Source organism: Haliaeetus leucocephalus, unplaced genomic scaffold (genome assembly GCF_000737465.1).
Source record: "Haliaeetus leucocephalus isolate CR32 unplaced genomic scaffold, Haliaeetus_leucocephalus-4.0 Scaffold247, whole genome shotgun sequence".
Lineage (NCBI taxonomy): Eukaryota > Metazoa > Chordata > Aves > Accipitriformes > Accipitridae > Haliaeetus > Haliaeetus leucocephalus.
Genome location: NW_010972683.1, coordinates 307,065 through 332,998, shown reverse-complemented (window position 1 = coordinate 332,998; position 25,934 = coordinate 307,065). Strand labels below are relative to the sequence as shown.

Sequence of the window (25,934 nt, the reverse complement as noted above, 5' to 3'; positions counted from 1 at the left end):
GCTTTGAGGAAAAAACACACATCAATTGTTCGAGTCCAGCTTGTTAAGCTTGATCTAAAATCAAGTAGGAGTTTTTAAATGGGGGTGAATCAGACACACTGTCATGAATGAGCTTCTGCAGAATCAGGACCTAAGCATGTATCATTGAGTTTTTTCATGTGCAGATTATTGACTAATCCAGAAAAATCTGGTCCAGAAGAAAGGTAAATCTTGGCTGTGCCACAGGCTCTACTGTGACCTAAGGGCAGTCATTTTATCCCCTCTGCTTTTGTCCCCTCTCTGTAAAATGGTGATAAGAGCATTTTCTTATCTTACAATGGAGTAGTGATGATAAACATTAAGGATTATGACATGGTTAAATACTGTGGTAATGGAGGCCATTAAGCACCTTAGACACTTCTATTCATTGGCTGCTTTTCTAAAGTGAATTATTGAGCATTTTTAATTTTTCCCAAGTAAACTCAAGGAAATGAGTTGATAAGGATTAATAAAAAAACCCTGCAAAATGTCAGTGTTAAACTGCATTGTGTTTTCTGAATTATGTAACTGGATGTTTTGTGTCTTTATCTTATGTCAGCCTACCTGCTCTTCTTCACTGCTTCCTTCAATGACTGTAAACCTGAAAACAGGGAGAAAAGGCAGAGTTGTTATCTGCTGCAAACTGACGGCTACAAAAATTAGGGATTTGTGCATTTGTAATTTTAAGTCCTAGCTTTTGAAATCAAAAAAGGTTAGGGGACTGAAGTTGATTAAGGCATCTGTGACCAGTATATCAAAACAAATGTTGGGGAATTTTTATGGTACCCATTGAGGGAAATTAAACACACGTTTGTGCTTCAATATAAAGAAAAAATTAATGAACGATGCTTTGGGCAGAGTCCTACTGCCATAAGTGGTTCTACAGGGAGTCTGCAGAGATGCATCAGGAGCCAATTCCTTATATACACTTGCGCCAGCACCGATCCCAAGAGCGGTTGCGTGGGTCACCTCAGCCCAGCTGTGGGTCCACCCCCTGCCCCAGCTCCATTGCGCAGAGGTGGCCCCTGAACTTGGGCCCCTGAGCGCTCCCCTTCCAGGATGGCTACAAGGCAATGCTGCAGCTATTTCTTATCACCAAGGGAAACGTCACTCCCTTGCAGGGAGTCCTGCTGTCTCTGGCATCCCTGCTTCCAGACAGTTTGACCCCTTCTTGCAGTTGTGCCTTCTTGCCCTTCCTGCCAGATCATTCCTCGGTCACAAATTACCACTGCTGAGCAGTTATGATTAGAATTTCTCCCGCACAAACAACAAAAATCTCACTCATGCCACAATAAATACATACGAAATAGTCACCAAGTGGAAGGGAAAGAGGAAGAGAAAAAGGGAAGGGAAAAGGAAAAGAAGTTCTCACTTCTGACAGGCCAGGACATAGCAGGTGCTGGAACTGAGCTTAAATACCTCTGTATCCAGTCATCCTGTAATCTCAAACGTGTTTGTCTGGCCATGTCAGGTAGAGTAGTGACAGTGTCATTGCCTTCCTCTGATGTTAATTTATAAAACTGAGTTGCCCAAGGTTGATCAGGAAATCTATAGCTGCTCAAGGAGTTAAATTAAGTCCTTAATTATAGGACTCTTGTTTGTTTATAGGGCATCCCACTGACTCGTCCAGGATGCTGTAACCGTCTCTGGGGAGAACACAAATAACAGCATCTTGTTTTCTATTTGTTAAAAAAAATTCCTTTTGAGCAGGTATGGGGTCTTGAAAATGTCAGGATAAACAATGAAAGTTGAGAAAAGTTAAGTACTTTTTCAGCTACACTTTTAAGAAATTGAATACTCTAGCAGTTCCATCTAAAGCTATTATTATACGATCCGGATAAAATTATGCAAGAGAATACATTTGTTCACACACCTTTAGAGGTAGATATTGCATAGGAGAAAATATACAGCCTAAATCTTTAAAGTTTCCAGCCAGTTCCAGCTGTCTCCAATGGACGCTGCAGAACATAGCAGAAGTGTGAGCAGGAAGGAGCGACAGAGAGCAACTGCCCTGTACTGACCATACATGGTTAGCTTATCTGCAATTCATTGTGGGGAGGTAGATTTCAAAGTTCTGGATCTTAAAGTTACTGAATCATCAGAAGGAAGCCAGAATCTTCAGAAAACAAATGCTTTATTAACATTTTATGTTGATATATTACATTCATGCTGTAAATCAGGGTGGGAGAAATAGAGAACATGCATTTTTAGGGGAAATAATTATGTAGATTCTTACTTGCTTAAGCTTCTAAAAAGGGGCTATGTGCTTTGTCCATATAAATTTAACTTTGTACCATAATTCTGTAATCAGCATAAGTTGATGTTTGAATACATAGAGCTAACTGTTTGACCTAAAATCATTAAACAATCCAGGCTGTATTTTCCAGAGGTGGAATTAATCTGTGGGTTTTAGAATCTGGCTACAGAATGAAATTGTTAATTTTGAAGGTAAAAAATGGGGGAGAGTGCAGAATCTCTCAACTTTGCCTTCACTTTGCCCTACTTAAGTCTATCTTACAGGTTGCTCAGGGAGACTGTGGAGTCTCCATCCTTGGAGATACTCAAAAGCCGTCTGGACATGGTCCTGGACAACAGGCTCAAGGTGTCTCTGCCTGAGCAACGGCATTGGACCAGATGACCTGCAGAGGTCCCTTCCAGCCTCAACCACTCTGTGATTCTGTGATCTTCTACTTTCACAAGTGATTTCTCTGATTTCATTTTTTTTTCCTAATTTTAATCCAACACCCACTCAAATAGATGATGACTTTAATGGCTGTCTCGTGTGTCAGAACACACGTGCAAGGTTAGGCCAGAGGAATGCAGGGATAGCTTGTAAGTGTATCTTTGAGACGGAGTTGCTGAAATTGTTTTTTAAAGGTCTATTCTTACAATAATCTCACAGCAACACAGTTTTGCTGCAGAAATTTTGGTGACAAAATACTTTGGAGTTCATTATTTCACTTCCTTTATTACTATTATTTTCTATGGTGTGGCAAGATAACTTGTATATGTGATAACTCTTGTAATAGTGGCAGGAGGCAATAGTCTCTATAAAGAGGATTCTGAATCAGATCCTGTAATTGCCATAATTTCCAAATCAGTATTGCTATTTTTTTAAATTATGAGGATTGTGACGTGAGATTTCCTTTGCAGTCTGGCAGAGAGTGAACAAGAATGATGAATTAGTATATCTGCTTAACTTCATGAGGTGATTAGCGACAACCTTTGTGAGATCATTTTGAGATGTGTTGTTGAAGCAGTGTGGGAAGCTGACACAGACAGTGACAATAGCTCACGTGCAGTAACTGTGGCAATGTACAAAAAGAGTTGATAGCCGAAGTTTTCCAAGCAACCCATTTAGCCAGCAATAAACTACCAAAAAAGAGACAAGAAAGGCTCCTTGCAGTTTTTATGTGTAAAGATGAAGATCCAGACTCAAGCCAGAGTCTTTTTCAAAAGCAGTTGTGGTGGAGTGGGGAAGCCAGGCAGTGCACAGTAGCCCCAACCAGTTGTTAGGGAGTCAGGATTTCTGAGTAGACTTTTAAAGCTTTACTTGCAAGCAGTGGTTCCAAGGAAAGGTGAGTGGCAGGAGGCAGATTTCGCTCTGGATGAGTCTTCATCTGGGACACAGAGGGCTCTTCTGGATTAGCACAGGATGCACATTCCCCAGCATGAGTTTACAGCTGCAGCAGGGAAGCATTTTGGCTTTAGCTCCCTTTATCCTTTGTAATAATCCTTTCCAGCTCCCTACTGCTGTGCACAGGTTTTAGCTTGTCACTACTGTTGGCTCCTGCAGCGCTGCCCCTCGTTCTGCTAGCTTTCATTGATTGTTGCTGCCATTGACACTCACATGCCCTCTGATAAAGTGGCTGTCAAAGCTCCCGTCCCTCTACAATACGGACCCACTCCTATCTGAGACATTCATTAGTGCTGTTTGCCAAAAGGTTTATGTAACAGATGTTGCAAAGCGGACGCGCAGAAACAGACACACTCACACACCATTATTGCAAGGGCTGTCAGGGTGACGATAAAGGGAGGATGGTCTGCAGGACTAGAGTAGCTCGAAGGCATAGCTGCATCTGTTAAAAAAGCAACTAACATCTGTGTGACCATGTTGTACTTTCAGCTTGTCATCATGGCTGGGACTGTTCTGCTCGCCTACTACTTCGAGTGCACCGATACTTTTCAGGTGCATATCCAGGGTTTCTTCTGTCAGGATGGCAATTTGATGAAACCGTACCCTGGAACAGAGGATGAGAGCTTCATTTCACCTCTTGTGCTCTACTGTGTGCTGGCTTCAACTCCAACAGCTATTGTAAGTATAAGAAATTATTTGAATTCTCCATGACTGCTCCATAAATAATGGCAATAGTCCTTTAATATTTTTGTCCCCTCTCCTCTCTTTTCAGCTGTAATTGATTTACACTTAGCCGGGTGTCTGTTTCGCCTTAGCCTAATATGATCTTCATCAGTTATCTCCAGAAGTAATTATTCTGAGGTAATCACAATGCAAGATTGAGGACTAGAGCTTGTTAAGCCTTTACAATAGCTTGCTCACTTCAGTGATTAGTTGTGAATTGCCTGGGCTCCAGAGAGGCTCTAATGCAAAGGTGATGTATTACTGGAAATCAGAAAACAGGATAAAGCTGAAGTAAAACCTGGGTCGGACATGCAGTATATCCAGGATTATTTGCTGCTATATTAAAAGGACTGTTGAAGGGCTTTAAAAGGCTTAGATGAGCAGAGAAATGCTCAAGACAAAGAAAAATATGAATGCTATTTCCTTTTTATTTATAAGCTCTTTATTTTTGGCAGTCACATCCACTTAACATTTTTTTGCCTGATTTTCATTACTATCCAGCCAGTAAGCTGCAATGTAGCTGTTCTGAGCAGATGAAAATATTCAATTAGCGAAGTACATACAATTCCAAACAGATTATTGCAGTCATTGATTAGCAAAACTTTGGCCCTTTACCATTTTCTTTGCAGAAAGTTGGAAAGTTCACAAACAGCCAGCTTTTCTGCATTTGTAATTACATTCAAACATTCCCGTCAGACTCTGTCTTTATGTCTTTATTTCTTTATCTTTAGTGTTTCTTTCATATATTAATTTTGCTTTGCATCCCTTTCAAAAGTTGATTAAAGCTGTATGTGATGTGTTTACATGTGAAAGGTGAATGCTGGACCATAGTCCATTTTAAGTTTTGATCTGCAGTAATTTTAATGCATGAAACAATGTAACACAGAACATGTTAAGAAATGTGAAAGGGATCTACAGAAAAGGCTATGGTTTTTGATACAGGACACTTTCTGAAAATAAGTGGGGGTTTTGAATTGGATTACATCATGAGTTTATGAAAATCCTGTGCAGTAACAGTATTATTTTTTGTATCGAAACTCAGTTGAATGTTAAGATTTTCATTTTACTTTGTGCTGCAGTGATAGATGATTTGCAAATGAAAAAACAACTACATTTCTCCAGCTTCCCCTCCCCGTCCCCCAGATATAGTGCCATTGTTTAGGGAAGTAACTTTCACAGGCAGTGTTTTTAAAGGGAGACTGAGTGTCACTACCATGCCTTGATGCCGTAACAATGAAGTTAGTGGGAAGTTTGTCTCTTGAATCAGCAATATGGCATTGGGTGGGCAAGTGGTAATAAGAATGTTGCTCTTTATTTGGATCTTCTGTTTTAATCCTTGGTCTGGCAAAGTTTGCTGCAAACCGTTCAGGTTTTTCTTCACTGGATCAGCATTTTCTTTCTTTTCAGTGGCCCAAGAAGTTTTTCCTAGTTACTTTTATTTATGGAAAGCTGAATTGGAGTCTTCTTCAGGAGATGAACAATGCTGGTTTTGTAGTTTCCATAGCCCATGTTAAACACAAGGAATGAAAGACTGTAGTGAATGTCTTATAAAGTTTTTGGGTGCAGAGACCTTCAGCTTAGTGCTGTGTGGAGCTGGTGTGACTATCTCATATAGTGCAAGAAGTGCGGAGATGCTAGCCTGGGTCCAGAAGTACAGTAATCACCCAAGATGACTGGATCCAGTGCTCAATATAAAATAGTAAGCTCTGCTTCTTGAGTTAAGCTATGCTGTTACACTGGCTGTACTGCTTCAGCTGGAGAAGACATGATCAGGGACAGCACAGGGCTCCTTGTACCATGCTTCATTGTGATCTCTACGTACAATCTCAAGGAGACAATGGATCAAACTTTCCTGGGAAAACATTTTTCTTTCCATTTTTAATGTACTATGTATTAATACATTATTTAATGCATTATTTGCATTATTTGTATTAGTGTATTGTATTATTAATACATTATTTAATTATTTAATGTCTTATTACTTAGTATTGGGCTAATCTTCAACTAGAGCATATGTCAGAGGGATCTTTTTCTGTCCTCCTGACTGCTGCTCAGCACACTGTTTTTATATGAGTAATTTCACTTTATTTCTCATTCCGATCTTTTTCTGAGAGACTTTTCTCTCCTTGCCGGCTAATTTCAGACTTCTGCTTCAGCTTGTAGCTGTTTTCATCCAGTCTTCCCTCTGCAGACTGAGTTTTGGCAATGATCGTTTATAGAAGGCTAGTAAATGAGACAGAAAGTGAGTTCAGAGTCTCCCTAAACTCAGTCCTTGCATTGCACTGCTGGTCAGACCACTCAGAGTGTGAGTATCATCAGCTGTCATCTGGTACCCAAACGGATGCTGCCTGTCATTCAGATTGTCACAGTCTGGGAAGAGATGTTTCATCCAGTTGCATCTCCCAGGGATTTCAGTGAAAGGAGCAAGTGCAGCCACTTCTATTTATACTGTGATGATTGTACTCTTTAAAAAAAAAAAACACCCCAAAACCTGACAAACAAAACAACCCACAGCTGTGCTTCATGGGAGGGAGCTTTGTGTGCCTTCACTGTGGGTTAAGTTGTAGCTTCACTCTCTACACTTTGCTCTCAGGAATAATCGCTGACATCCTGCAGCTCCACTGTGAAGAAATTACTTAAATCAAAGGTAATGCAAGTCCCTCCTTACAATTACTTGTTTCTCCTCTGCAAGACACCTGTTGCTTCACTTTCTGACAGCAAATTGGTTGGTTTGGCTAAAAGGATTTATAGTAGTAAATCTGAACTCTCTGTGTTGCCTGCCTATTACCACTGTCCTGACACCTCATGGCATGAGAGGAGTGATTATTGTTAGAATGGGTGGAACCCAGCAGCAGCAATGGAGCACTCATGGTACTAGTAAACAGTGTTTTTGGAGCAATGGAAAATAGTCTAGGAGTCAGTGCAAGCTCCCTCATCTGAGACACAAGCAGTGTTTAAGTGCAGTCCTGTGTGCACAGGTCTGGAGAGGACTCAAAACCCTGATTTCATCATAGCTGTGAGGTATTATAATGCTTTCAAGCCAAAAGGGAGCATCTTTGTGAATTTAATGGAATATCTTGGTGTCTCAGTCATTTGGCTGTGACAGTGGCCATGGGGAAAACGAATGCATGTATTTTATTTCTTCCCTGACAGCACTTCTCAGAAGTGCTGTTGTGGGTTGGTACCACTCTATGTGCATTCCCCTGCACTTTTAGTGGCAAAATAAATGAGACTGGCCTGGTTTTCTGCAGTTTTATTTGTTGTCCTTGAAACATGTGATGCCGCTGACTCCGTTTAACCATTTTTTTCTGCTACACTGGGTAGTTAATCATCATACATCAGAATTACAAAAGTCTTTTAATGGTCCTACTGATAACCTCTTAGACTCTGATAATGAGAGTTTCTTGCAAGGGGAGATGCCTGAATCTCATGACAACACTGTTAAATAAATGAAAATCATGTATGCCTGACTCCATTCTGTGAAATGCATTTTTCTCCCAAATGTTCCACAGAGGATAGGTCAAAGGCTTTCATCTGCCTTATTAATTTTTAATTTTCTGAGTGTGGTGGTATTAGCATCTTTGCAGCAAAGTAGTAGGTTATGGTGAATTTAATTATAAATTGCACCTACATAAGGAAAAATTTTGGTTTTCTTTGTAAAGAAACAACTGGCAATTTTATTTCAGATTTAGTGATTTATCCTCTAAACATAATTCTTCAGACTCAAGTAGTAAATTTTGCTGATGGCACTGGTAGAAAAGGGGAATTCCTGGAATCTTGTCTGTTTTGGATTGAACTTGTATTTTATCTGTAGGTTCTGGTGCCACAAAGAGCTTCATAAGTTATGTATGATTTCATCTTCATCTCATGCCAGTTGTTTCCAATGCCTTTTTTTTTTTTTCTCAGAATCTTTCCCCTTCTTGCAGGCTGATGTCAGTCATATTGACATTGTTGGCAGTTGGTTAGTGAACAACTGCTAAATTTCCAGCGTTCCTGTTGTCACGCTGAGATGGGTATAGGCCTGCATTCAGCCTGTCTTAAGGTAAAACAGAAGCTATGGTTAAAACATTTTAATTTTTGCAGACAGGAATGTACCACTCCTGACAGTCATGGCAAGCACTTAGGTACTGTACCTACCAGCCAGTCTCTGGAAGCCAGGGAAGGGGAGTGAGAAGGAGGATATTTGTCTCTGTGGCCTTTTGAGAATAGCACAGAACTTCAGTCTTTGCCTCCACTGCATTTCAAAGGATCAAAAGTTCCCAACTTTCCAAAAAACTGCTTTTGTCTTGGGCTTCAGGTGGCCTACAGCAACATGTCTGCACATTTGAATAGCTGACCTCTGCATTACAGAGCTTTAGACAGACAACCCCTCATTTTGGTGGTTACAGGTACTTCAGGAAGTATGAAATTAGCCAGCAAGTAATTGTGGGTTTTTTCAAAGTTGGAGGTCTTAGAATGCAAACCTTTTTCTGGAGGTAAGTATAGCGTAGGTATTTTACTCAGCTATTTTTCCAGTGATAGGGAATTTAAAAACTAAGAGCAGCTTGAAAGTTTAAACACTGGAGCTTGAATTCCATGATCACAGGTCTGGTGAATTTAAAAGTGACCTGTTGTCGTGGTTTAACCCCAGCCAGCAACTAAGCACCACGTAGCCGCTCACTCACTCCCCCCCATCCAGTGGCATGGGGGAGAAAATCAGGAAAAGAAGTAAAACTCCTGGGTTGAGATAAGAACGATTTAATAGAACAGAAAAGAAGAGACTAATAATGATAATGATAACACTAATAAAATGACAACAGCAATAATAAAAGGATTGGAATGTACAAATGATGCGCAGGGCAATTGCTCACCACCCGCCGACCGACACCCAGTCCCCAAGCAGCAAATCCCTGCTCCCCACTTCCCAGTTCCTAAACTAGACAGGACGTCCCATGGTATGGAATACACTGTTGGCCAGTTTGGGTCAGGTGCCCTGGCTGGGCATGAGAAGCTGAAAAATCCTTGACTGTAGTCTAAACACTACTGAGCAACAACCGAAAACATCAGTGTTATCAACATTCTTCACATACTGAACTCAAAACATAGCACTGGACCAGCTACTAGGAAGACAGTTAACTATATCCCAGCTGAAACCAGGACACCTGTCCCACAGCAGCATGTTATGCAGAGCCTGGGAGAAAGCATAATATTTCAATGCACTGCCAATTCCAAAATATTGGGGCAGGGAGGGGTAAGAAATAATAATTCTTTTATTTTTTGCCACTATGAGAACTTTATGAAAACAACATTTAAAGTGGAACAAGTTGCTTCGCACAAACATAAAATTTTCAAGCCATTTCCTTAAAAATACTCTGAGATGACTCCAACACATTCATTAGTGTCTCTCAAGACTGGCTTTCCCTGTTTCAAGGTTGCTGCAAATCAGGCAATTCCCCAGCTGGTACTGAACAATCCTTCCAGAGTTCAGAGCTGCTGCCTGCACTGCTCCTTCCAATGTGATTTGTCTGCCTGCCCGAGAGGAGCAGAGAGGCTTAGGAACACAGCCAGCTCACTGAAATGAATACTGAACAGCAGCAGAAAGCTTCAAGGGCACCATTCTTTGCTTCCTTAAAGTAGAATAGAAAGTGCCACTACTGTTTTAATGCAATCTTCAGTTTCTTTCCTTCCATTTCCAGAGGAAGGGAGGAAGTAGCAGCCTGCATGTAATTTCTAACTGGCCAGTGCTATTAATTTGTGCAAAGGCGTATTTGTTTTCAGATAATGTTGGAATCAGTCAAACCAAACTGGTCTGATTATTAATTAGAAGATGAATTACAGTGTTGACCAGATTTATTTGAAGCGGGAGGAAACTGCTCAAACTTTTCTCTGCAACTTGCACTTACCTCCCAAGCTTCAGAAACGTCATTCTTTTAGATGGTTTTCCTATTCTCTCTAGCACCTTGCTTCCTTGGACTTTTAACTTTTCTTTGCTGTTGTTTTCATTAAACAACAACAAAAAAAAGCCAAACAAAAACAAAATAAAAAATCCCCCCAAAACAACAACAACAAAAAAACAAAACCAGAATGAGATAATGAGTAATTGAATGCAGATTAAGGTTTTATCCTCAGAAGATTATGGGTGAGCTGGGTCTGCAATGTTCAGCTGAAGACATTGCTTCATTTCTTCTTATAGTTATGCAAAATACAGTATTGATTCCTGTGGGCTAGAGAAGACCTGTCTAGATGGTGATGGCAAAGATGAGAAAGTGTCTGAGAAAACCCTCAGCTGATGCCTAGTCCTCATGACCAGCGATGTTACTGATGTTACCAGGGAAAACCTCTGCCTTCCCAGGCAGGCTTGGGTCAGGGTCCTGGCTGCAGATCACAGCAGAAATACTGTGTCCTGGGAGGGTGCCAAGACAGACCCCGGTGACTGCTTTTCTCCTAAGGTGTCTTTTCTCAGTATGAATGTTGCTTAGCGTTTGCTGCCCAGGTTTGACCATGGATTTTCAGCTGTGTAGTGTCAATGTTTGGCACTGTAGGTAGCAGGTAGGATGGCAGATCAATAACCCTCGGGGCCTGAGGCTAACTGCGAGGGAGACCTAAAGAATTAAGGAACTAACACTAAGTGTAAGTCAGTATGTTCTTAGTGGGTGCTGTAGAGAAGGTGGAGACAGACTGTTGAAGGCACAAGAGGCAACCCTGCAATGGACACAGGCTGCCAGAAAAGAAACTGATTAAATATTAGGAAAAATCTTTTTACATTGAGGGTAGTCCAACACTGAAACAGTGCTCCCCTACAGGCTGTGGGATCTCCATTCCTGAAGACATTCATAACGTGGCTGCTCAAGGCTGTGGTTTATGCTGGCCCTGCTTTGAGTAGGGGTTGGCCTGGAGGCTTCTGGGGCCCCTTCCCAGCTAAATCACTGTGTGATTCTGTGCCTCTGCATTCTGTGGTGCTAGTGAATATTTTCTGCTGTTTAACTTATGACAGATGAATAGAGCCATGAGCTCCCATGTAGCGCCTGAAGAGTGTCTCTCCGCTGACAGGCAGCTGTGCTAATGCAGTCCTCAGATACACCGTGATGCAAAAGACCAGAATTGCTTTTGGCCAAGGCAAGCCAGTGCTGATGAAACACCTGCTAGAGCACTTCACAAAGGTCACCTTTTGGTGATCAGGCCTGCTTTTCCCAGGGAGAGTTGTGTGGAGTCGTTCTGAAACTGGCTGATTGGGGTTGAGAGCCCCATAACCCTCATCTGCTTATATTCTCTGGTTTTGAGTGCTCTGCACATAGCTTGTCTCACAGCCAGTGCCTTCCCTGTATCTGCTCCTCCTCTTGGCTGCTATTTGAATCCTGCAGACTTGACTAATTTAGCTCTTTCTATTTGTGACATTAAAAATGCATCCACATGCATCCTTATAGAGGATTCAGGAAATGTTATACAGCTTGCTGAAAGCTGCCCAGAACTGAGAGTGATGATGTCCCAAGTCCCAAGTTCAGTTTTGTTTCCTGCCAGAGATTTTTGTGTGTAATAGCACGCTTCTGGATCTGGTTTCTATGTAAAAAGTGGTGTTAAGAAGGTTTGACTGTGTCACAAGGATGCCATTAGAGTAAACAAGTTGAAAGACTTAAAACCTCCCAGAAATCAGAATAATGTAAACTTAATGCATAGAAAAGACAGAGATCCTGTCTGTCAGGACATAAATCTTCCTAATATGGGATCTCCATCGTCTTGCTGTGATAGGAAATGCCATTAGTTGTACTTTTTCGTGGAAAGCAGCAGAAGGATGTTTTTTCACAGGGAGACTTCAGGCAGTTGCAGGCTGCGGACTCAACTGTGCCTCCTGCATCTCTTCTGTGCATCCTGGCTGATGCTCCTCCTTCTTTACCTGTGTGGAATTGCAGCTGAAATGAAAACTGCCTGTGGCAACTTTCACACAACCTCAGTGTTCACTGAAAGTGTGAAAAAATAGAAAAATAGTGTTTTCCCACATGTTGCCCCTGAGTGAGTGAGTGAATGAGAGTCAGGAGGGCTGTTGAGATGCAGCCTCTGCCAGCAGCGATGCATGGAGGCAGTCAGGCCAGATCCTGTTGGAGAAGAGGGGTGAGCAGTTTGAGTAAGTTGCAGTCAATCTGTAGTGAGTTTTTCAAAGGGAGGTTGAGAAAAATGGGGGCAAGGCTGTGGCAATGTGACTGGTGTCAAGCCAGTTTATGCATAGGAGGAACCGGATTGTGGCACTCTGCCTGCACAGGAGTTTGGAGAAACATGACCAAGGAGGAAGATTTTGGCTACTGGAGGAGAGGTAAGCCAAGCTGTGGCAGGGGAGTGAAGCAGGGGTGCAGTCCTCAGCTTTGCTAGAGAATTTGAATTAAGGTACAAGGCTAATGTCCTGAATAAAAGAAACTAATAAAAGAGCAAAAGTCAAAGCTCGGCCCATCCTTGGCTGTCAGCATCATCAATAATTACTTTTCTAATTTGAATATAACTCTTCATGGCTGCCTGCCACCCTCAGCCCACTGTACCGTTCCTGCAGGAGTGCTGCTCCAGGATGCCACTCTGCTGCAACCTCCTCTTGGTTGTAACCCAGATTCATTCCTGGGTAGTTTATCTTAGTTTATCGTTACAGAAACAGCTCTTCTTGATGTTTACCCTAGTCCATTTTTAGAATGCAGTTGTGCAAAGAATAATTTGACAAGGAGACTGTGAGCTTATCAGAAAGTGTTACAGGAAAAAAAAATCAAAAGAAAAGGTAAAGATTCCATGTCCCTCAAAAGCAATAGTTACATTGTTTTGTTGATTAAATTGATAATTAAATAAACAAACTGTTGGTAATCTGTACAGGAGTGCAGGTAGTACTGGGTGCACGTGTTGTGCTGAGAACTTGAAAGGGGAAGATATGATACTTCACTGTCTGAAAACATCAGTTCACAAGTTGAAGGACCATCATTTCCAAATCTATTATGGACAAAAGGCTGTTGAAGAGGAAAATGGGACAGATCATTTTATCCGTTTCTTTGCTCAGGAGGAGCCCAGAAATAAGTAAAGCATGTGCCACAGAGGTTTTTGAGAGCTGAATGTTGAGGAGCAAGTATTTGGTGACACTGCCAGTAATAGGAAGGCAGGGCAGATTGAAGTTTTCTCAATGGACAGGTTGAAATCAACAGAGGAAAAATGACCGCTGGGTACGTATTTCTCATTCATACTGGGGCTTTGGGACATCATCGTAGTATTTTTACCTGATAGGAATATGAAAAGGAATGTGAGCAAGAGTGTCCAAGCAACATAACCTCAGTGTAGTTGAGCTGCTGTTGCATTCAGGAAACCAAGAACAAAATCACATCCAGTGGCACTACCTTTGCTTCCCTCTTGCCTACATCACCTTAGACTGCAGATCACCTGTGCTTTCAGTCCCAAACCTCCAAGGCAGTTTTCTTGCCATTTCTACTATCTAATTAAGCCAGTATGATACAGCAGTTCATTAACCTTGTATTGTTTCCCCAAATGGAAACAAAAAAAATAGTTGGCTTGCTGTTTTCTTTTTCCACCCCTATCTTTGTATCTATATTTAGGTTTCAGATTTAGAACTGAATTGTACCAATTCCTGGGGTGCTGATTCTGTTCTGGCAGAAGCTAAGGTACTTAACAGTGTCAGTGATTGATTTTGGGAGGCCAGCTGGACAACTTGGCTGACCGTGCTTGTGCAGAATCATCACATTTTAAATCATGAGAATCAACAGAATTACCTGACTTCAAAAATGCCTGGTGAAAGAAGACAAATCAGTTCTTTGAGGAGCTATTCAGACTACATTAAATTTTGCGCAGCTAGATTAGCTATCAGAAATAGGTACCCAGGCCCCCATTGAATTTTTGGAGAGCAGCAAGGCTCACTTTCTAGAGCCCACATCAAAAATACAGGGAAGCAATATTCTCACATTCAGGCAATTAAATTCAGTGCCAGAGATGGCACCACAAGAATGGTCCAGTTACGTTGAATCATCTTATATCACCTCACAAATACAGCATTATTACTATACACCTAAACTCTGTATTAAACCAAAGGCACTGTTCACTTAAACACATTTTGATCTGTTATGCCATAGGAAATCTGGAACAACTCTGTTTAAATCAGTGGAACAGCACTGAACAGATTTATAGCCTGGCAAAATTTACTCCTAAATCTATGTGGAACTAATCTATCCACATGGGAGTTGCTAGGAGTATGCCAGGCAGCTAAAATTTATAGAAATAAAGATGGGAAAATATTCAGTTAAATTCTGATGCAAAGAAACTTTAAAAATGGATGTATTGTTAAAGGAGGACTATTAATATGTTTTATACCTAAGTCTCTTTTATTTGAAAAATTTGGGTTTTTTTAAAGTCCACTAACCCATGTCTTCCTCAGGGTGTGAATTGTCTCTCAATGTGTACATACAGCCCCATGCAGACAGAGAGCCAAAGCATTAATTCAAACTTCTGACCATTATCATAATTCAGATAATAAATGGTTTGAAACAGAGTGTCACTTTTAAACTGCTTTAGTGCAGATGGTCTTTTTCTTAATTCCCAGCCCCACAGTTAGTGAGCTGAGCTTATTGAACTGCTTGCCAAATCTGTTAAGAGCAGATGGAGTGAACGGGATAAAGGCAATATTTCAGTGCAGCTCCCATGCATTGGCTCCCACCCCCAGATGCCATTATCGACATACATTTTACAACTCCACATCTCTCACCATCAGTGGTTAGAATTGTAAAGAGGTTGAGCATACTTGGCTTGAATGTCAATAATCAATAAGGATGCTCGTCTGGCTTAATAAGGATAAATTGTTGCCCTTGAAACAACATACCATTCCAGCAGTCAAAGTGAACTAAGATGAGTTGCTTGATATCTATACTAACTCTGGGTGTCTGTGTGCATGTGTGTGTGCTCACACACTTGTTATGCATTTCTCTGACCGTACCCTAGCACTATGGTTTCCTCTTGTGTGTCTTATAGTAATGTATTAAATTAATTCTTTTGAGTGCTCCCCTTTTAAAAGCTCATTTCTTCCACTTCAGGCTGACTTTTTTTTTCTAAAGACTTTCATTACAAACTCTGTCTTTCTAAAAGCTCCCAGCTTCCCCTTCTAAAGTCTGCTGACTTTAGGTGGTAGGTGGGATTTTCAGAAGCGCCCACTGTGAGTGGACCATTGCTGCCTCTAAAGCCTGTGACCAAATTCTGTCCAGCTTTAGCTGGGGCAAGTGGACCTCTGTGCAACAGACTTAAATTAATTCTGAGTGCTTAGGAAATACTGATCCTACTCCTATAGGAAGCAGTTATTTTTATAGAAACCATGAATGTTCTGATCACAAAAAAATAAGTAATACATAAGCACAGCTAACCTCAAGATGAATGGATTCCTGGAGACTTCATTTTTGATGTTTTAATAAATAAAACAGGACATTTAGTAAATAAAAGAGGCCAGAAGTCATCCTCTGGCCCTCAGACTAGCTGGCACGTGCAATCAGTGGCCAAGTGGCTAAACTCCTTCTGCCTAAATAGCAGTGGCTGCATGCAGCTTTCTTTGTGGGATTTGTCCCAGCTGTTTTCCGAGAGGCTGTTGTCACCAGGCCAGGCTATGGCAGGGACCATGCTAGCAATGTAACAGTATGGGTGATTGGCTGTGCTGCACCCATACCCTGACACTTTTTACTTCATTAGTACAAATATGTTGTATTTGTCCAGAATTTTTGCTGACCTCCCCAAAAGTTTTGTGACTTCAGATCAATTTCCATTGCAGGGATGTCCTTCATCTAAATTTCTTTTTAAAGTTGGCAGGAGCTCTGTAACCTATCAGGCAGACTCAGGTGAACATGTTTGAGAAGGTGTGAAGGCTGCAGGAAGCATCCAGTATTGCTGAAACTTCCTGGTAAAATGTTGGGATGGAAGTCTGCAGCATTACTTTCCACTTCCCCAGTTGTCTAGAAGCCTTCCATCCGTGACGCCTATACTGTCAGTAAATTTTAAATGCCAATAGCAGGACATGACAAATTCCATGCCAATCACAGTAAAATGAGAGCTTCTGTGATCCACAGTATTCATTAAAGCTCTCTTTGCCCCCTGTATCCTGGGAGTTAGTATAAGAAGGCCTAATATTTGTTGTGTCCTGCCACTGAGTGCGAGAATGACAGATCCTTTTCTGGCTGGGAACTGGGTCTGTGTCAGTTCATCTCAAGTGAGTAAGTGCAGCCTCAATGTGGAAGTGCAGTGTCCCAAAGACACACTGCTGTGTAGTAGTTTCTGTGGGCTGGAACCAGCCACCCATGTTTTAGTGTTTGCTCATGTCATTTTTAACCTTCCGTTTTTTTCCCTTTCCTGGCAGATTTTTATTGGTGAGATATCCATGTATTTCATAAAGTCAACCCGAGAAACCCTAATTATCCAAGAGAAAACTATTTTGACTGGAGAGTGCTGTTACCTGAACCCACTGCTTCGAAGAATAATACGTTTTATAGGTAAGCATCCTGAGCACTGCAAGCTTAGTCCCTGTTTGCACCAAAACAGAACGAAACATCCTAATAATCTACAGCCCAAAATTAATTAAGCTGTGAAATCTTTGCAGGCATCTTCCACCTTGGAGGGATAGTCCCCCTCGGGATTTGCACGGTAACGTTCAAGATGTGCCATATCATGCTGTCTGGAGCTGGTTTATATCCTATTCTGTTGAGCTTAATGCTTTTTCTGGACCCTTGAAGAAAGATTATGCCAATCAAATCCTTATATGAGTAATTCCATCATTGCTAGTCTGTGTAAGCTATCCATTTTACTTACAAATTGGTCCTTACCAACCCATCTCTTTGGCATTTTTCTTTTCAGCTCTGATTTTAACATCTATAGCTTTGTCACATGTTCAGCTGGGCACAGTGTAAAAAATTCCAGAGCCCACTTCAAAATAATGTTCCTATTTTTATTGTATTTTGGTTTTTGCTAGAGCTTTCATTGACTTAATCGCTGAGAAATGAATGAAGAAGTTCTGTCACTAAACCATTTCGAGGTTGCTTTATATGGTGCTTGCAAACCACTATGCCTTTTTCACACTGTTAATTAGTGTAAAAAAATGGCTACAAGACCTTACTGAGGGGACTGTCCCATGGTTCTTTTGGAGCAGGAAGAGGAACAGCATTGCAGCTTGCATTTCCGCTGTGGTACTGACTGAGAATTTGGTCGTCCCCTGAAGGCTTCTCAATTCACAGCCATTTAAGGCTACCCAAACGCGTCCCTTGGCATTTAGAGATAAGGAAGGCTGGTTGCTCACTTTTTACTACTTCCTTGTAGCAGCAGAGTAAGAAGAGGGCAGCTCTGAACTGCACGTGCAAGGGGCTCTAGCTTCTCTCCTTCCTTCTTCATGATAAGTCCCAAGTTTGTGCATGGGATGGGATGGCTTGTCTCACTGCTGGCGTGTGCCAGTGGTAACTATGGCTCAGCACTGACCAAGAGGGACTTTGCCCACAGAACATCACAGCACCTCCTTCCCTGTATAGTTTTAGAGGTAAAGCATCTTTACACGCTGCATCTTGCAGAGAGCTGGGTCTGAATTCAGAGTCTGAGTTAAAAGAAGCAATGGGGAAAAAAGCTGAAAATATCTGGATTGGTTCTTCCCTGTCACAGCTGAATTTTTGAGCTATATCTGGAAGAAAAATGTCTGCTGTGGCTGTGGCAAGGGTTGTATTGCTTCCATGGAGCACAGCCCTGGCTGCAGGCAGGGATACTGGCTCAGAGCATGGAGTTGAAAGTCTTACCCTGTGTTAAGATTTTCATCATCAGTAAATATATGCTGCAAAGGAGGAAAAGCCATGGTTTTCATTCTCCCTCTCCTCTCTCTGTGCCTTCTGCTTTATGCATGGAAGTTAGGAAGTGAAACTTTTTTTACTTTCTGCCACAGTGAGGGTGGAGACAAACCACCTGTGGTTCATTACTCAGGCCTGGTCTGTGTGCTGCTGCTGAAAACAAAAGATATGGGAATGCAGTTAATGTAAAATACCCTTGAACTTCACATAACCTCAAGGATATATTGATGGATAGTAAACTGCCATTAAGAGAGAAGCAGGGTACTACTGGGCCACTTAGGGCTGTTTGACTGTTCCAGCACACTTGGCATGTTGCAAAGTCCTAATCAAATACTCTTGCCTGCGGGGTCAGCACTAAAAGAGCTTAGACCATGGAGGCTAAGCACTTGCTCTATATGTTTTCTTAGAGTTGTCTTTATTCTTAAACATTCATGCTTTTTTTTCCTTTTCTGGTGGAAGAGAAGGGGGTAGTGATGAGACGATGGACTGTCAGAGAGTAGTAGGATATGAACCCTGCTAGAGAAATCAATCTTTGCTTTCCAGCTATATTTGTTTTCCTGAGAAAAATGAAGTTAAATGTTATTAGAAATTACTTAAATTGTTCATCTCATCTTAAACTACACTGATTGTTTGCTTGTTTTGTTCTGGAACATTCTCCCTGCCTCAGCAGTAAAATGAGAGAAGAGAATTTGTTGAAAAGTGGCTGAAATAATTTATGAAAGGAACTAAAAATAACTGCGCCTTTTTCATTGACATTCCACCTGCATTTTGAAAACATGACAGGGACTGAGCAGCTGTAACCTGTGCTGGATGATCAGGGAAGTTAGCTCCATACAGCTGCTTACTCCAAAAAGAGGCTACCTGGATGCTTGGCTCTGGAGAGACTAGCAGGTTGCTCATACATGGATTTCCTTGCCTGCGTCTTCTCTTGATAAACTTGAGGGCCATAAGTTACAGAGCTGATTTAAGCAGGTTGTCTTCTAAGATACTCTAGCAGTCTGCCTTGTTGCAAAGAAGTTTGCTGCCAATTTAGCCTTGGTACAAATTCACTGGAATATCCACATCTGATGATTTCTTCTGGCCTCGGTGTGTGAGCAAGAGTCTTAAGTGAGTGCCTGAAAAAAGTAGTAATTGAACTCCTTGTAAGTCATTACAGTTGGTATTACTCAGAAGGGTGAGAAAAATCCTTCAATGTGTTTGGGTGCTCATGTGTCAGGAAAAATGAAGACTCTTTCCTGACCCTGCAAGGCACATGATGGAGAGCTTTTGAGAGTTGCTGTTCCTAAATTTTAGAAAGGCAAAGAGGCTTTTTCTCCCTCCCTGACTCTGTAACTGGAGCTGCTAGGAAGAGATGGGTTTTAAGAGTAGTAGCCTATAGGTGCTTTCCACAAAACAGAATGTTATAGATACTTCACTGAACATTCACTTAGATTTTGTAAGGAAAGGGAAAGTCCAGACTGTCTTTTGGTGATGTGAAAGATAAACACCCTTGTCATACTATATCCGTGGGATCTTTTGGATCTGGTTGCTAGACTTGAGCCGTCTTCCCTCTTGCTTTTTCTTCATGTATACAGAATGAAGCACACTTTTGCACTTTGATAGTGGAGCAAAGAATTAAGCAAAACCAAAAACCTGCAGCTCTTCTGGGATGTTGGCAAAGCCCCATGTTTCTTTTCCTTGATTTTTCTTATTTTGCCTATTATGCTCTCTGTTTATTCTCTCCTTGTTTTCCTCCAGCCCTCAGCAGCTGCCTGTTTCTAAGATTCTCCTCTCAGGAGTTTGGCAGGGACCTTGAATGTTGAGCTTTGTCTTAAATCCCTCCCGGGTTCTTCATCCACAGGAAGCAGAACAAAAATTTCTTCTTGCTTCCTGGCCCTGGCATGAATTCTGCATGTTGGTAGACATTTGCTTTTGTGGCGAACGGCTGCCTCTCAACTTGCTTCAGTGTAGGTCAAGTCCTGTACTGCAGCCCAGATTGGTGAAACCCACTATGTTTCCTGCATTTAGAAAATCAATTCCTTTATCAGTGAAAAGCTGGCTTAGCTTCGAAACATCAGACTCTGATATATGTTGCAATTTCCTCCATCTTCCTCTTTATCTTTTATAGCTGCTTCCACAGACATTTATTTTGAAGATTTTCAGGTCAAGCAAGTGGTCTGCAATTGCTTTGGAGCAGTTTATTCTGCCTAAAATACTGGTGCTGTGTTGCTGTTCTTTAGTCACATCACCTCTCCTCCCTCCTGTCCCCACCCCTCCCAGCAGTTTTATTACAAATTTCTGCTGCCAAATTTTGCCATTTACGTGCTGGACCTTTGAGAAACCAGACGGTAAGAGTGGTTGTTTCTTCGGCTTCTGCCTCTTCTCCCTGTCTCTCAACTTGAGTATGCACAGCCTCTTGAGTTTTTATTCACCCTGTCTTGTGGTAATTCCTGTTCAGTGCTTTGTTAACATCTTGCCGTCTTGCATTTACTTCCATGTTCTACTTCATCATTTGTATTGCAAATAGAGGTTATAAATTATTTTAACATTATTTAGTAAATGGTTTCAGTCAAGGATTTAGTCTGTTTATATACAGCTGCTATCATACCACCAGGATCATGGATTCAGACCTCCCTGAGTCAGTTTGGCAGGGTGACTAGAGTGTGTATTGTGTTGCATTTCATTATATTAGGTTTCTAATCCGTGTGATTAAGTTGTATACCTGCAAAGCGCTGATAACATGCAAGTAGCCTCTCTCCAGTTCAGATATTTAGAAGTGCAACGTGCTTCATGAATTTGTTACCAGTGGCTTTTACTTTGGACCTGCATAATTTGCAGTTAACAAATGGCGCAGATCAGCTTCTGCTGACAGCTTAATTTAAAGCATGGTGACACCTCACAGTGGGCAGCTAAATAATGAAATTAGGGCTTTATTTCAGCAAATTAAGGCTTTAGTTCAGCAAATAAAGGTTTACAAGATTTATACACACATTGAGTTTGTTGCAATAGGATAGATATACCCCAGAGCTCTGGTGTCAATTCCCTGGGCAGCTGCAAGACGTAGTTTGCCTGACCTTATCCTTCTGTCTGCCTTGGATCTGAAGTTTACTGTGAAACAATGCATGTTCTGTTAATAACTAATAATAATAATAATCTGTTAAAGCCCTGCCTTTCAGCAGGGCTCAAGCTGTATTTGTGTGTGCTGCCTCTAACCTAAACTGCTGCAGCACCTTAAACTACTGTAGGTCTCCCTTCTTATCACTGAAGAACCTCCACAATAAGAAACAGGTCACTCTGTTGGGGACAAATCAAACCTTACTGTTCCTTTTTATGCTAGGTTCTGAGCTGGCTCTTGTCTAGATGAAAACTGATAGTTGTGAAGCAGTGAGGAAGAAAGAAATCCTGTGTGTCTGTGGGGAGGAGTCTTGAGGCTCCAGAGTACTTCTGCACTGGAAAATGAATTTCTTCTTGCATGCTCAGACCACATGTCTTCCTTCTTACGTCTTGAGGGCACAGTAACCAGGCAGGACGCTCACAGGTGAAGCAGGCACACACAAAAGGCAGTAGATGCCTGGAGCAGTGAGCTTTGTGGGGTCTTCACTGGGAGATCAAAGCCAATCCTGGAATCAGATTATGAGTGCTCAGAAGCTTGCTGTTGAGCCTGTTCCTGATGCCATGGCAACAGACAATAAATTTCCCTGCAACCCCCACCTCTCCAGTTGTAAAATGGATTAATGATAGAGATCTCCTTTAACAACACCCTTTAAGATATAATGATGAAGGGTGGTTCAGCAGAGTCTGAGTCACAGGACTATAAATATATGGCTTTATGGGATGCACAGGGCCATTAGAGCAAAGACTTCAGAGATGAGGTGAGGATCAACATTTCCATAGAGCCATGAGTCCTTCCAGGGACTCCCTCCATTGAAACTCTAATCTTCTTTAAAAAACATAGGGGTGGAAAAGGGGTTGGGGGAGTGTGAGTGTACATGTGTAATATGAACATTTTCTGAGCAAATTAGGTTGAGTGTGACAGATTCAGATAATTGCCTGGGCACTGGAAGAGAGAGGAGTGCCTAAATAAATGCACTTGATAGAAGACATGATGATATGTTACTGAAGAGCACAGCTTCTGATGTCTCATAAGCCCTGCAATGCATTGTTTCTTTCATCACTTTACTTAAGGGTTTCACAATTATTCTCTGATAAAGTCTTGTACCTCCTCATTCTCATTTCCACCCACTGGCTCCTCACTTCTCTTTTCACAATGTTTTTTCAGCTGCTCTTCTACAACTCCCAGGGGGGGTTTGTTGGTGGGTTTTTTTTCTGGGTGTTTTGTTGTTGTTGTTTCGTTTCAAATCAGTGGCATTTTAAATGTCTGAAATGGAGTTTCCATGGAGTCAATAACCAGCTGCAGTCACTGATGCTAGATGGATTTGGGGTGGAAGAAGAGAGAGCTTGAGCACGAGTTACAGGGAGAAGATAGGGTTGTACTAAGGTTACAGTGAGTGAGGAGAGCTGGATTCTTCTTCAGGGCAGATGTCTCTTAGCAAAAGCAATAGACAGAGCTGGAGGTGACAGGTGGCAACACTGATGAACAGCCACACAGGGAGCTCGGTGGGAGAAAGACCATTAGAGTAGCATGTGAGTGAAAGCCCAGAAATTATGGGTTCGTGCTTGGAGGACTTTTTGGCACCAATTTAGGGGGAGATGTAAGTGAAGAAATTAAACCTGAAGCATTCAAAATTGAAGCTGCTGAAGATTTAGGTTCTTCTGCCAAGGCAAGTGTTAGTTCAGGTGAGATGGAGCTGGAAAGATTTAAGGTTCATGTTGTCTGTCCTCAGCATTTTTGACCAGGACTTTCCTTGTTCTTTTTTTAATTTGCACATTTAGTTTGTCTAAGGTCTTTCTCACTGGAGGTAAAGATATGTGCAAATCTGATCCTCAGTTCCTTCTTTCTGGGACTCTGGGGCAGCTAAAGACAGTATCAGGGAGTACAGCCTACCCTCTATCTCTAGCCTAAATTAGTCTCTCTCCCAGTTACATTCTGCTTACTGGTTTGCCTTCTAGCCTCTTCTTTCTGGCTGCTCCTGACACACAGAAACACAGCTGAGAGCCAGGACAGTGACAGAAAGTCAGGAAGCCTTCCCAGAAATAGCTTCTGCTCCTTCTTTAAGGCTTCTTTGTGCAGCCAGACTATGTGACACGTGTGGATGAGGGGAAGGAGTGTCTTTATGTAAATGAAATTAACCTCTATCCATCCTTTCTGCTAGTAACCAACTGTAGAGGCTATAGGTCTTCTTCACATGTGGCTTGCACTGTTTAAATCTTTTCTCAGCATATGGTAAGTTCTGGACTAGAGTTCACTCCCACATCTTCTAGGCCAGAGTGAGCACAGTGAGATAAAGTGGTTGCTCCTTAGCAGGATGACATCACCTCCTGTTACACCTGAGCATCAAAGTCTGGAAGAGGTACACATTCTCCTATTCTCTCTCTGTGGCATTATATCACGGACTTCAGCTGTATGACCCTGAAGAGCTAGGGCTAGTTGCCCTTCCCATGAAGCCTTTCAGCAGTGATTTGTCTGCCTCTAAAAACCTGGCAATCATGTCACTGCATTCTCTTGCTCTGGTCTGTTAGCTTAGCTGCTGTAGGTCATTGAACAAATCCATTGAACAGATGGTTTCCTGAGGTACAAAAACCATCAGGGACTCTCCACCACTACCCAGGCTCACTGGTGTTGCAGTCTTTAAATCAATTACAGCCAACCCTATCTTAAAGTCTCCAGAGACTACATGATGTGTAATCAGTCTGCAAGGGTTAAATTCCTGCTAGCCAAATTCATTGCTGCACATAGCTATGATTTTCATAATCAGTTTCCAGCATAATCAGTTTGTCATAACTGCAAGAGGGGAATTACAGCAATCAATACACATCACAGTCAAAGCGTGATAAAGGTTTCAACCATGGCTTGTTCTGCTGTTCTGCAGAGTACTGCAGCCCTCAGCAGTTGAGTCTGGGCCAGCACTTTCAGCACTATCAAATATTAAGAAAATGCACGTGTTGAAACTTCTGGGTTTTTGGAGAAAAACACTGGACCACTTTTGTACCTGTGCACTGCCTAGAGATTGAGATAACTTTGTGAAGCCCATAAGCTTTTTCTGAAACACCTCGGTTCTCGGCTTGTACTTACTTATGCGATATAGACCATGGGCCAGACTGCCTGGCTCTTAGATTTCCTCTAAGTATTGTAAAGAGCTGGGTAATAATCCTCACTGCATTCCCTGTGATTTGCACAGCACATCAAAAAGATGCCATTTAAAGCAAGCTGTGCCAAAAAAATTTAAGGATTTGGCCAAAGAGCCATATATAAAACAAGATTCGTGGCCTAACTTGCTTGTGCACTGGCTAATGTAGATGAGGAGTTCCTGCCAGCTGTGGAAAACCATGGATTTAAAATATTAGCAGAGGGATAAAGGAAATAAAGGAGCAGTTTCAGTGCTCTCTCCATTTCCCTTTTAAACACAGACACTTAGAAGGATAAATGTGAGGAAGAGTGTCATGCCAATAAAAAGACAGGGGCCAGTCCTGCAGTCTAGAACCAGAGGAAGGCTGCTTCCTTCTTTGACCACCACTGGCTTTTTAAATCTGTGATTACACATCAGTTCATTAATAATGACTAATTATAAACTCATATAAAGAACAGTGATACTCAGTCCCCAAAATCGTCTTCACTGTGGTAACGCTCCTTCCTAGCCTTGGGGAAGTGTGGTGAGGACAAAACTCTCTGCATTCCTGCGGCCGCTCCAGGCTGCTACCCAAGGAGAGGGCTCTTCGCATCAGTACCCCGGTGAGGAGTACCCCAGTGGGGAATTTGTGTTACAGCACAGCTGTGTCAGTCACACCACACCACCTCTGTGAGCAAGTGGCACTGGCAAGCCCCTCTTGACACTCATACAATGAATCCATATTTAGTTATGGGTTTTATTTTATGTCTGTACAAGTGTCCTGTGTGTAGGTAGGCCCCGAATGTTTAGAAGGACCTAATTCTGCCAGCTGTAGCCCTTCTGCTTTCTGTTAGCTGCATGGTGAGTGACAATATCTGCAGAATGATCCTTGATTCTTGTATATTTGATGTAAAGCATTTTCTGCTGCATTATATTGCTGACTCCCTGATACTTTTTTTTTTCTCAGACTATAGCTGTCTTTTTTTCCTTTTCTTTTTTTTTTTTTAAAGTCAGTACAGATAAGCGGTGAAGTTTTTACAACCATAGTGGTGCCAGCTCTTATGATTTTATCACAGCTCTCCTAAGATGTTTTCCCCGGAGCTCCAGCTCTTGGTCATACTTAAATACATAGCAGTCTCAGCTAATTTATAATTTAAATGACTTTTGCTTACAGAGCTGCAGGAGGGAAAAAGCAAAAATATATGACCCTCAACATTTCCATACCAAAAGTAAATATTTATTTGTTCTAAATTTTTGTGACACTTTAATCTGCCTTAGTGATGTGAAGCAGGAAAGGGGAGCCAATTCAGTCTTTCGGAACATTCGGGTTTCGCATCTCTGCCAGCCTGCTGTTCTGTTCCTTTGATATGTAGGCAGTACATGCAAGTAAAAGGTCCTCATATATGTTCATAGCAGCTGAAGCAGGTATTACTAACACTCATAGGGAGTCAGTGGAGGATGTGACAACTGCAGTATTAAACAAGGGATGCTCCACAACCCTGGAAATGTTCCTGCATTCAAGTGAATGCTTCCTGCTATGCTATT

General features: G+C 41.8%; 1 protein-coding gene across 1 annotated transcript in view; it reads left to right on the top strand.

Moving 5' to 3' along the window:
- Nucleotides 1–25,934, top strand: part of LOC104832396 (lipid phosphate phosphatase-related protein type 1) — a 72,668-nt gene that overhangs the window by 32,395 nt on the left and 14,339 nt on the right. Inside the window, exons 2-3 of the mRNA XM_010568550.1 lie at nucleotides 4,145–4,333; nucleotides 16,719–16,851. Of these exons, the coding sequence (XP_010566852.1) occupies nucleotides 4,145–4,333; nucleotides 16,719–16,851 (322 nt within the window). The remainder of the gene's footprint in view (nucleotides 1–4,144; nucleotides 4,334–16,718; nucleotides 16,852–25,934) is intronic.